Source organism: Pyrus communis, chromosome 16 (genome assembly GCF_041283825.1).
Source record: "Pyrus communis isolate YQ-2024b chromosome 16, ASM4128382v1, whole genome shotgun sequence".
NCBI lineage: Eukaryota > Viridiplantae > Streptophyta > Magnoliopsida > Rosales > Rosaceae > Pyrus > Pyrus communis.
The window spans coordinates 5,047,288-5,060,682 of NC_142580.1; the positions used below are offsets into that span (position 1 = coordinate 5,047,288).

The window sequence follows — 13,395 nt, forward strand, 5'->3', positions numbered from 1 at the left end:
TGTTGGATTTGAATATAAGTTGTTGTAGTTTTTAAATTTAAATAATAAATTATGTTTGGCCATTAGTTGGAAACGGTTTTTTGTGACAGGGCTAAAACGAGCCCTATGGCCCTCGGTTGGAGACGGAGGCAAATATGGTCATGTACTATTCATTAAAATATTAATATCTTAGAGGGCTAGAGGGCTAGAGGGCTAAAACAAGCCCTCTGGCCAGCCCTCGGTTGGAGATGGCCTAACACTTGTCTTCTTCTCCTTTCTTTGTGGTTCTATAGCTACTGATACCTCTATTTTCTTCTCTGCAATTATGTTGCAGGTTCTTCAAATTTTCTTCTTCTTTCTTCTCGTCGATTCTGCTGTGTTTTTTTTTTCTTAATTCTCCTATGCGGTTTTACTTGGTCAATCACGACGATCCCGATGATGCCGTCGTCTTCTCTAACATCCGCCCCTTTATCAACCATCCCGCAGTCACGAGGCAGAGAATCCAAGGCCGTTGCTGCCATCACAACCCCTTCTCAGTCTGACAGTCTTTTAGCCGTTCGATTTTCGTTTGAACGAACCAGATTGATGCATCCGGAGGATCCGCTCAAAAGTGATCTGGAGAGGATCCAGTTCTGACATCATGTAGCTGGGCACAGTTCGACATGCACAGTGGAGCCACCACTCGTCCTTCATAAAATGTATCGTCAGAGGTGCTTTGTGGGCTAAATGGCAACTCCAAATCCCTTACTCGCCTTCCACCAACCAGTTAGGCCATCTACAACTAAAAGAGCTAAACATAGCCCCGTCCAAAATTATAGCCCTGTAAAAATTATTTTTTATTTTTTGAACAAACAATACCCTTGTAGTATTACAAATTTTCCGCCATTTATCATTACTTGTAAGATAAAATACAACATAAATTGAAAACTTTATTATTTATTTATTTATTTAAAAACAGAATAAAACAAATAGTTAAGTAATAACTAAAAAAAATACTAAAACTAAATAGTAAAGGAGCAATACCAAACCTCTTGATATAACAAGAAATTTTTTTATTACTCCTTTACTTTCAAGAACTCATATACACTAAGACCAAAGTCTTATCCATTTATGGATGGAACTTCAACAACACCTAGGTCTAGAGGAAAATTATGAGCATTATGTTCATCCATAACTTCCATACCAAGGTTAGCGCGGTTAATAATATAACCTAAGTATTAATTACACGAACTTGACTATCAACTACAGATTGATTGAAATTAAAATCGTTTATGTCACATCCCAGTTTTGACTCTGTCGTAGCACGATATTGACTGCTTTGGGCTTACCATTCCCTCACAGATTTGTTTATGGGAACTCAGACGAGAACTTCCCAGTGGGTCACCCATCCTAGGATTGCTCTCGTCCGAACTCACTTAACTTCGGAGTTCCGATGGAATCCGAAGCCAGTGAGTTCCCAAAAGGTCTTATGCTATAGGGAGGAAAATATGTACATATAAGACACATCACCCCCTCTCCATTGGTCGATGTGGGATCTTACAATTTAAGTTGAAAGTCATAGTGCTGATACCTAAAGTGGTGAACCAGATACCTACTACATGCCAAGCAACTAGGAAGAAGTGTAAAGAACGAGAATTGTTGAAATTAGCATATTGGAAGATCAATTGGCCAAAATAACCATGGGTGACTAGGATATTGCAGGTTTATTTCTCTTGACCGAATCTGTAACCTTCATTAGCAGATTCATTTTATGTGATTTCCCTGATGAAACTAGAGGCTACCAAAGACCTATGCATAACACTGAATAGGGAGCCGCCAAATACACCAGCTACGCCTAACATGTGAAATGGGTGTATAAGGATGTTATGCTCAGCTTGGAATACAATCATGAAATTTAAAGTACTAGAGATTCCTAGAGGCATACCATCAGAAAAGCTTCCTTGACCAATTGGATATCAAGAAAACAACAGTAGCAGTTGCAACGTGAGTTGAATATGCAACATGAGCTGAATATGCAACAGCTCGACACTAAAGGAGAGGTGGGTGCACTTAGGCTCACAATGAACTAGCAATAATGTGGTTCAAATTCGCATTTGACAAGAATCAAATATAAAACCTCTCACTTACAAGTGAAAAGGAATACCACTGACCATAATACTAAGTGGCTGCAAAAAACTATTTTTAAATGAACAGTCTTATGCTATATTCATATACCATCTCTAACCGAATGGGTTAAACATAAAGTCCTCGATAATTTATTAGTTTTAACTTTATATTTTAAATTTAGTAGTTAATTTAATTAAATTACCGTTGGATACTTTCAAATCTGGTCGTTAAATTTGAATCAATTATTACAACTGAGGTGTTGAGCCCCCAGAAAATGAACTAAGATGAGGGCTACATTTGGCTAGCCTAATGCCCCTTGGACCAATAATAGTCTGGTGGGCTCATATAATTATTGCCCAACCATCGGTTGAAGATGAGTTTTTTGGCAAATCATGCCCTTTTTTTGGCTTTTGGACATTGAGCCATCTCCATTAGAGATGACCTTAGAGATGCTCTAATCTTCTCAAATATATTTTTGACTAAAATTGAGGGTATTTTTGTTATTTTATCTTTATTCAATGGAGATTTTTCACGGAATGACTAAAATGACAATGATTGATGGTGCACAAACTCAAAGACCACTTCTATTGATTTCAAATCTCAAGGACCAAAGCGAAAAGTTATGCCAATTTGATTTTTTTGTCATTTTATCCTTATTTAATGTAGTATTTTCACGAAATGACCAAAATGATTGATGGTGGACAAACTTAAAAACTTTTTCTATCGATTTTAAATCTCAAATACCAAAGTAATGAGTTATGTCTTTTTGTCATTTTATCTTTATTTAATAGAGATTTTTTATGGAATTGGCCAAAATGGTTGATGGTAAACAAACTCAAATACCACTTCTATCGATTTCAAATCTTAGAGATCAAATGGCAGTCCTAAAGACCATATTTTGATTAAAAAGCCAGAAAATATATACTCCAAAATATAAATTAATAATTATCCTGTTTGAGACTAATCTATACGTACATTCATTTCTTCCATCAACTTGCAAGAGAGGGACCTTCCTCTCAGAATTAGATTGCAGGTTTTCGTCAGCACATTGTTCGATCTCGATCCTGTATTTGCATATTCTTAGCTGATTTGTCCCCACGTTATAATTAATAAAAAAAACCCATTCCAATTGTTTTTTTCTATGAATTCAGCCACTAGGTCACATGGTACATCGAATCTAAATTTAGTTTTATCAATATTACAAACAAATAAAATAAAATAAAAATAGTTTTATCAATATTGCGTGTGTGGATATATCCCATAGCGTCTACCGCCTTATGTTGATCATAAAAATTTGTTCATACTGTATAAAAATCACTGGTGGCTGAGTACGCCATCCCCCTCTCCTCAAATGTATCTTCGAGTTCAGATTAAATATACTCTCACTCGTACCATTGAATTCCTCCGAAAAAGGGATTATATACGAAACAATCTCTCCCAACAAATATTTATTGCTCTCTCCACACCTAAATTAATTACATGTTTCGACAGACACAAGGGGATGCGCATGGATAAAAATCAAGTCCAAAATAAAAAGCCACTTCTCATGTATCTTAACTTGGAGGAGTGGAGTTGCATGCAATTTACATGAGACAAACTAATAGGGAAGGGTAATACTATTCATTCCATGTTTTTGTACCACATACTACTTTAGGTGGTATTTGATGTGAACAGTCACATCATTTGAATTAATCAGATTTTTAAATCTAGTTCATTATTTAATAAACTAATAATTAAGAAAAACTAGTTAATTAAATGATAATTGTGGTATACGAGGAGTCTTTCTCCTTCATTTTCTTGGGTTTTGTAAATTTTTTAAATGATGTGGCTGTCCACATCAGATGTCACCTAAGATAGTATAGAAATATAATATAAAAACATGGTATGAATAACATTACTAAATAGGGAAGAGTAATGATATTATATCATGTTTTTGTACCACATTTTCATACCACCTTAGATGACATTTGATGTGGACAGCTACATCATTTGAATTAATCAGATTTTTAAATCTAGTTCATTATTTAATAAACTAATAATTAAGAAAAATTAGTTAATTAAATGATAATTGTGGTATACGATGAGTCTTTCTCCTTCATTTCCTAGGGTTTTGTAAATTTTTTAAATGATGTGGCTGTCCACATCAGATGTCACCTAAGATAGTATAGAAATATAATATAAAAATATGGTATGAATAACATTACTAAATAGGGAAGAGTAATGCTATTATATCATGTTTTTCTACCACATTTTCATACCACCTTAGATGACATTTGATGTGGATAACTACATCATTTGAATTAATCAGATTTTTAAATTTAATTCATTATTTAATAAACTAATAATTAAGAAAAACTAATTAATTAAATGATGATTGTGGTATATGAGGATTCTTTATCCTTCATTTCCTTGGGTTTTGCAAATTTTTCAAATGATGTGGCTGTCCACATCAGATGCCACCTAAGATGGTATAGAAATGTAGTATAAAAATATGGTATGAATATCATTACTCTTACTTTTTCGGAGAAACTCAATGGTACGAGTGTAAGTATATTTAATCTGAACCCGAAGATACATTTGAGCAGAGGGGGATGGCATACTCAGCCACCAATGATTCCACATCAGATGCCATCTAAGATAATATAGAAATGTGATATAAAAACATGATATGAATAGCATTACTCAATAGGGAATATGAGAAATTAGCCCATTATCATGATAAAGAAAGAATATAAATTAAAAGATACAAATCCAAGTCACAAAAAAAGAGAGGTGGCTGCCAGATTGGATTTGCAAGTTGACAAAAAAAAAAAAAAAAAAGAGATTGGATTTGCATGTTTTTTCCTCACTCTCTATTATTTCCCTTGGCGTTTTCGAACGTCTACATTTTTGAACCAAGTTGCAAGGTGGGAACTCTCTGATATAACCTATCTCCCGGCAGGAACTTGGAAAGCAACATCACCCGGAGTCATCGTCAACGATTTTATCCGCCCGCCTTCTTCATGCCTTATAAATGAGTCCGTCAAACCCTGGCTGAAATGCAGACATACCTACCACTTTCCAGTCTCTGCAGCATGCATATATAAACGTACCCAATTCAACAAATGGGGGTTTTATCTGCGAGACTGCTTTTAATACAGTCACTTTTTATCGTATTAATTCTCACCCGCTGCTTCAGCTCCTCCATAGCCATAGATGGGAACGAAACAGATAAAAAGGCATTGCTAGCCATCAAAGATCAAATAAAGGAGGACCCCAACCAGTTCTTGAGTTCGTGGAACGAATCATATCACTTTTGCCTACGGCAAGGCGTCACATGCAGCGAGGGCCGTCTCTGAGATTTTGGAGGCCTTGTGCGAAATTTGTAAAAGGGGCCATCATTAAGATAGTTTTAAGTTTTAAAAAAGTAGGAAAATGTATTGATTCTAGAAAACATTCACTTAAATTAAAACAAAGCCACTTAGTACTACGATCAAGTGATATTCATCTTCACTTGTATGTGAGAAGTCTTATGTTCAAGTCTCATCAAAGATGAATTTGAACCACATTATTGTTAGCTCATTGTGAGACTTAGCCCACTCCCCCACCCTCTTAGCGTAGATAATATCGTTTATTCAACAAACAAAAAAAAAATCAAAACAAACTTTAGCACTCACTGATTGCATGTTTACAAATATCCTTAATGATAAGTAAAAAGAGCTACAAACAATAACCTTCACTAAATAATCAAAAACAGTTTTATCTTAAACTACCAAACATGAAAAAAAAATAAAAATAAAATAACATCAGACCTCTAACTTTAAAGTTCACTTGAATATATAACATTGTTATATTATAAAATTAAGAAATTGTCGCTTTTCAGGGCGTTATTATTGACACTAAAAGAATCTCATGGTACTCCAAGTTCTTATGTTTAGAAAGAAAAAAAAAAACGTTTATGAGGAGTGCACAATGCAGTTTAAAGTGCTAACAAAAGCAATTTTTAAATATAGAATATTATTACATAATGTTAAATGGCAAAAATTTAGGGGTCCCTTCAAATTTGGAGCCCTGTGCGACTGCACTTTTCGCTCCCCGTCAACGCCCCCTCTGCATGCAGCCAACGACATCAGCAGAGGGTCACTGTGTTAAACCTAGGGAACCAAAGCTTGGCAGGGTCCATATCCCCCATATGTCGAAAACCTGAGCTTCCTCAGGCTACTACGTTTGAGGGACAACCGTTTGTCAGGCCAAATTCCACCAGAAATCGAGTGTTTGCGTAGATTGCAGGTACTAATTCTGAACCAAAACTCACTCAGTGGGGTTATTCCTGTCAATATATCCAATTGTCACAACCTCATGGGTATAGGTCTCGGTCACAATCGTTTAGTAGGTAAAATTCCTCTGGTGGCTCCTTTCCTAAACTTCAAACACTTGTTCTTCAACGTAACAATTTGTCAGGATTGATCCCTGATTCCTTAGGGAACATTTCATCTCTTGATTCTCTTGGTTCCTATGACAAAAGCTTGTCAGGTGGCATCCCTAGTTCCCTAGGCCAATTGAAAAAATTAACATTTTTCTCATTAGGCTCAAATAAGTCATCTAGTATCGTTCCTCCCTCCATTTATAATCTCTCTAATCTAGTTACTTTCTCCATCTCCCTAAACAAACTAATTCAAGGGACTATCCCCAGAGAACTGGCTACAAATTTTCCAAATCTCCAAATATTTAACATTGCTAGTAATCAAATTTCCGGATCCATTCCAACGTCAATATCCAATGCCACAAATCTAGCGCAATTTGAAGTTGCAGATAACAAACTAACCGGACAAGTGCCAAATCTACAAAAGCTTCGTAACCTTGAAACGCACAATTTTTACAAACCATCTTGGAACTGGTAAAGATGGTGACTTGAGTTTTGTTTCGGACTTCAGCAATGCCACTAAGTTAAGGTGATTGGTTATACACACCAACAATTTTGGAGGGGTACGTGCTGCCCACACCCATATCCAATCTCTCAACCAAGCTTGAAATCCCTTGGGTTGAAGGAAACCAACTCTATGGAAACATCCCAGCCGGAATAACCAGTCTAGTCAACTTGGAATTACTAGGTATGGGGAATAACCTCTTGACAGGTAATATCCCCACTGATATTGGCAAGCTTAGAAGGCTTCAGAAGTTGAGTCTTTTTACCAACAAATTATCAGGGAGAATTCCATCCACTCTAGGAAATTTAAGGATGCTAGACGCACTTGAATTGCAAGGAAATAATCTTCATGGTGGCATCCCTTCAAGCCTAGGGAAATGCCAGAGCCTATTGCAAATGGATCTTTCCCAAAATGACCTCACCTCCTTATCGGATTTTCTTCCACTGGAGATTGGGAAACTGAGCAGTTTAGGCAAATTGGACTTTTCGGACAACATGTTTGTTGGAAGCTAAACAGCTTCTGAAGTCGAGGGATCGAAGGCAGCAAGGAACTCCCGAGCTTGGATTCGGTCTGCATCGAAGAAGAAAGAAGAAATGAAGGGTTTAAGTCACCAACGGCTAGTTTCAATTTAAATGTATGTGTGAGTGTGTGAATGACAAGTGTACACTCTAGATTAATTCACTCAAACCCAAATGAAGGGCTAGGATTCAATCTGGGGTAATAAGGCTGAAATGGTTGTTAAGCCTCTTGTCAATCACTCTCTCTTAAACAAGTATGGGTCATGGCAATGCACCATACCCTACAAGATTTCCTCTACTTAATGAAATTAGTGCTGCTGCATTCTGCACAGCCTTGAAGCCGTCAGTACGAACTCCAAGTTCTCTCCATTCTCTGCTATCCTAATATGAAGAAACCCATCCAAAAAACTATCCATCAAAACATCTAAACAAACAAACTTTATCAATGTTGTCAGGAGAACTTCCCAATACTATTGGAGGTTGTGTGAATTTAGAAGTCCTACACCTTCAAGGCAACATCTTCAATGGGACCATTCCTTCATCTTTGAGTTCAATGAGAGGGATTGAGGATTTAGACCTTTCACGCAACAATTTGTCTGGTGAAATTCCCCAGTTTTTGGAGGGCTTTGCTTTCTTAAAGAATCTCAACTTGTGTCTCAATCAACTTTGGGGAACGGTACCAATTGAAGGTGTTTTCAAAAATGCAACTGCAACTTCAATTGTTGGAAACACCAGGCTCTGCAGCAATATTGCCGATCTCCAACTGCCCAAGTGCAAGACTAAAGAGTTCAAGAATAAGGGAAGATTGTCTCCTAGTTTGAAGCTAATAATCTCCTTAGTAGCTGGGTTTTCCTTCCTAGAAATGGTTATAGTGTTGTCATTATTGTTTGTTTGTTCACCAAGAAATAAAAGGAAGGGAGCAGGTCCAGGCTCTTTGGGGAACTCCGCTTTACAAGTGTCCTATAACACTCTCTTGAAGGCTACTGATGGGTTCTCCTCAACTAATCTGATTGGCACGGGCGGCTTTGGGTCTGTGTATAAAGGAGTTCTTGATGATGATAATGGAACTCAACCTGTTGCTGTCAAGGTGCTTAACATGTTACGCCATGGAGCCTCTAAGAGTTTCATAGCCGAATGTGAGGCGATGAGAGATATTAGACACCGGAATCTTGTCAAGGTTGTAACAGCTTGTTCGAGCGTGGACTTCTCTGGTAATGATTTCAAGGCTTTAGTTTATGAACTCATGGACAATGGGAACTTAGAGGAGTGGTTGCATCCAACTGCTGGAACACCCAAAAATTTAAGTTTTCTTCAGAGGCTAGACATTGCCATTGATGTTGCTTGTGCATTACCAATTGTTCATTGTGATCTCAAGCCTAGCAATGTTCTTTTGGGCAACGACTTGACTGCACATGTTTCTGATTTTGGACTGGCAAGATTTCTCTCAAACCTAACCAATAATGTTATGGAAAATCAAACAAGTTCCATTGGAGTACGAGGAACGGTTGGTTATGCTGCTCCAGGTAAACATCTTCATGTGCTTCTCTTTTTTCCTTTTGATCATTCATTTACTTGGCTGGAAAAATAAATTTAATTTACTAATGAGCTCATATTGGTCTTTTGTGATGTTTGAATTGTAGAGTATGGCATGGGAAGCAAGATTCCAGCATGTGGGGATGTCTACAGCTTTGGGATCCTCTTGTTAGAGATGTTTACAGGGAAGAGACTCACCGACCCTATGTTTAGTGAAGGCTTGAACCTTCACAATCTTGTCAAGATGGGTTTGCCTCATCGAGTTCCAGAAATTGCAGATTTTCGCTGCTCGACCCTATTACTCCCAACCAAAGCAGCATAATAACATAAGTGCTGAAAAAATCCAAGTGTGTTTGAGTTCAATATTTAAAATCGGAATCTCATGTTCTGCTGAATCCCCGAGAGAGCGAAAAGATATGAGTTATGTTGTAACTGAGTTGCAATCCATCAGGGACCTTGTCCTTGGCCAGAATCTTTTGTGATGACCCGAAATGATATCAGTCATGTTGTAATTGACAGTTGAAGTGTATTTGAATAAATGGAGGGATTTTTCACATATCAATTTGTTCATTTGCATTTCACATGGCTGTGTATCCACCTGCAAAGACATGTGCTTTGCCATATAAACCAAACTGCTACGTATTCTCAATCAGAAATTAAAATCGTATGCGACAAATTCATTGACACCGTAAAACATATACAATTAATCTTGAATTCCTGCACTTCATGTACAAGTACAACTAGAAGAAATTTTCTACACTCAGTTGCCACGCAATACATGCAGATTCTAATGCATCAAACGTGAGGAATTTGCTGCGCATCCACGACTGGCCATAGCATACCGGCAATCCTAATGTCTAGGAGCCTTCTTGTGTCTCAAGCTTTCTGGTATTTTCAAGGAGAACTCCCATGTCACGAGGTGTATACCTTTTTCTCTCTCTCAAGCAACCTGAGAAGAAAGATACATAGAAATAGGTGTGTATATATACATATCCTATCACCTGTGGGAGAGAGACATAGAAAAGGATATACACCCGATGATAGGTAATTTCCCGTTTAAGAATTAAAACTATTCTATACATCTTCTTCTTGCAAGAGAGGGACCTTCCTCTCAGAACTGGATTCGAGATTCTCATCAACACAGTGATCTTGATCATGTTTTTCATCTTCTCTGATTTGTCCCCATATTATAATAAAGTACCCCATTCCAGTTATGACTGCTCCCATCACACTGCAAGATTACACCTCTATTAATCCATAGAATACCAAATAAAAAGGAAATTCATAAGCAACAAAGACTACTTAATTACCTTCCATAACAAAGACTATTTGCAGATAAACTGACACCAAAAATGGTTGCAAAAACAATCCCAAACGGCTTGAACAACGGCACATAATATGGGCCCTTCATGTTCATACACCAATGTTGAACACGACTTCGAACTAGACCCCCGAAAATTGCCTACAACAAAGAGCACGCACAATGAAATTCCTCGAGATGATTAATTACAATTTAACTACATATGTTCTATGATAATTACTTACTGTTAAAACAATGAGAAGGAGCTCCCCGTTGAGTTTTAATTTCCAAGCACTTGGGTTTCTCTCTAGGAACAAAGATAGCATTGCAGATTGGATTGTCCCAAGCAAGCTATAAAGAGTTACCACTTCCATTACTTCCACTTGTGGATATAGTTTCATCGTTCCCATCTAATCACAACAGAGTAAAAGCAAGAATCAAACAGTAAAAAAGGAAACTAATATGAAACACATCGTGCACTCCTCGCTTAATTTTTTTCACGTATGACTTTTTAAACTCTCAATAATAACTTCTTCAATAAATTACCTGAATGATGTTCCATACGGCAACGGATAAAGTAGATGCTGCCAGTAAAAGGCCACCCACAACCCAATGCTCTTTCTCTGAGGAGAAGATTAAGCCTAGTTTCTCTACTCGGAGTTGGAGTTGATTAATATACCAATCTGAAGAGGAAACTGAAGATTTTCTTATATATTCACCCTTGTAGAGTTCAACCACTATTGCCCCAGTGATCGATATTAGTGTGCCACTTACTTTGGCCTGGAAACTTGAGCTTCTCCAATCTAGTTTCGCCCTCCTGTAATTAAGATAATTGGGTTAATTTCATGAAACTGTTATTGTTATTACAATAATTTTATCATACACCACTTCTTTTATAAAACAAAAACAAACAGAAAAATACACACGGAGGAGTGCAAGAGAACATTTTCGTAGTGTCAATATTGCAACATTTATACTAGCTAGGTTTTTTTTTATTCGATTTATACTAGTGAGATAACATTTTTGTTGTTGTAGGAATTAATTACAAACCTGAGTGAGAGCAGGAGGGAAAAAGATGGGATCATTAGGCCCATGGCACACACAAGAATAGGAGAGCTGTAACTTAAACCAAGGAATCCAAGATTCTGAGATACTGTTATCCTACAAAAACAAAACACAAACGAGCGAAAGCAAGATTTTTTATTCTTCTAAAATGGTCGGAAGGTTCCATAAGAAGTAACTAAATATTGCGCATAACGTGTAGACTTTGTTTATACAATTATTTTATTCACATTGTTGAGAATGGATGAATATTTGTTTGAAAAATTATTCCATGCCACTTAAATACAGTCATACGGTATAAATAATTTATTTTTACCAAATGATATATATTCTAAAAAACAGGAAGAAAAATTTAAATTTGGGTGTAAATAGAGAGCACATTGGCTTGATCGACTGACTTGACATAAGTCTGCATCCACGTTGTATAATACAGTTTGGTAGACATTCAGGGTATAATATATAACCACTATACCTGTATTGCAACATGTTTGGATTGGTTATATATGTGTCCTAGTAAAAATTTCTATAGGTAGGAATTTTTTTTTTTTTTTTTTTCCTATAGACGGAGGACAGAAGAATAGGTCCCATACAGTGCATAGCTGAATATTCTAAGGCTTGCTGAGGTCAACTGGAGAATCCATGGATTCATGCGTTGGAGATGAGATGGAAGAATATGAAGTGCATACCCTGTAAAACCCAAGAGGAAGCATCGAACGAAGAGAGCCCAGGTGAAGACTGATTGCTGTGTTGAATCTCTTCTGCTGCTGCAATAATTAATGTTATTGAATTATATACTATCGGTAAAAAAATAAATAAATAAATAAATAAATAAATAAATAAATAAATAAATAAAAAATAAAACACAAATACCAGTCTTGCAAGTTTCAAGAACAGATTGTCAAAATATCATCGATAATAATATTGTTGTAATGAAGTAGCTAGTACAGTCAATATTACTTGAAAGTATATATATGTATGAGAGGAAGAGAATAAAAAGAGCAGATTGCCAATATGTCATCGATAATATATCATTGTAACGAACTAGTACCATCAAAATATTACGTGGAAGTATGCGTTTGAGAGAGAGACAGGGAGAGAGATATACCTGCAGCAGCGAAAGAGGAAAGAAGAGAGGAGGAGGAAGAGAGAGGAAAGGGAGTGAGTATAGACGACAAAAACAAAAGGGCTCATGCCATTATTTGTCATGACAGATTTTGCCCAAATGGTTAATATTATAGTACAACCTTCCATTGCCACCATCACTGCAAACGGCACCGTTTCCTGCAGTTTAATGTTACTCATCATCCACATCACTGCTTCTAATTACTCCCTCTCTCCCTTAGTTTTGCATCAGCTAAAAAAGCTAGCAAGTTTATAAGAAGAAGAAAATTGGCTCTCTCTCTCTCTCTCTCTCTCTCTGTATGTATGCGAAGACAGGTAGAGGGAGGGCAACCCTTCATGAAAAGGTGAAGCTACTTGAAAAGGAGAAGTAGCTACTCGGATTTATACTTATCATTACTATTATTATTAATACAAGGGAGGCTGACCTATTTTGGACAAAGGTTTCTTATAAATATTGCTTTCCTTTTTGGACAAAATTATTTGGAGAAATTTCTAAAGTACATCTATCATAATAACATGTGAAGTTATCAATTTACTCATATTCTAACACATGTATTTTTTTTTAGTATAACGGTTATACTGGCATATGATATTACTAATAAGAGTACGTGAGAGAGATACTGACACATGATATCACTAATCTACATATTGTAATATATATGAATGAATAACATGATTAATATTTCATAAACATTGAGTTTAATATTAATAAATAAAAATACGTGTTAAAATATAAATAAATTAGTAATATGACGTGAACACTAAAAAGCTTCTTTAACTCGAACGCACGTTAGCCACTCATTTGCCCCTCAGTCTATCAGTTTCTTAGTGCTCCTTTATGAGCAATTCAAATTTAATAATTTGTTAT

The 13,395-nt window shown here is 36.4% G+C and overlaps 1 protein-coding gene and 1 pseudogene across 1 annotated transcript; one reads left to right on the forward strand and one right to left on the reverse strand.

Annotated features, from left to right (window-relative positions):
* The first annotated feature begins 5,189 nt into the window (after positions 1 to 5,189).
* Positions 5,190 to 9,525, forward strand: LOC137730530 (uncharacterized; annotated as a pseudogene).
* Positions 9,526 to 9,877: 352 nt separating this feature from the next.
* UMAMIT36 (nodulin MtN21 /EamA-like transporter family protein) lies at positions 9,878 to 12,889 on the reverse strand. The gene is made up of 7 exons (XM_088687345.1): positions 12,511 to 12,889; positions 12,092 to 12,169; positions 11,394 to 11,504; positions 10,890 to 11,160; positions 10,589 to 10,753; positions 10,354 to 10,505; positions 9,878 to 10,274 (listed from the first exon to the last, which is right to left on the reverse strand). The coding sequence occupies exons 1-7, from the start codon at positions 12,714 to 12,716 to the stop codon at positions 10,118 to 10,120; spliced, it is 1,140 nt and encodes a 379-aa protein (XP_088543471.1). The 5' UTR covers positions 12,717 to 12,889; the 3' UTR covers positions 9,878 to 10,117.
* Between the last annotated feature and the right edge of the window lie 506 nt (positions 12,890 to 13,395).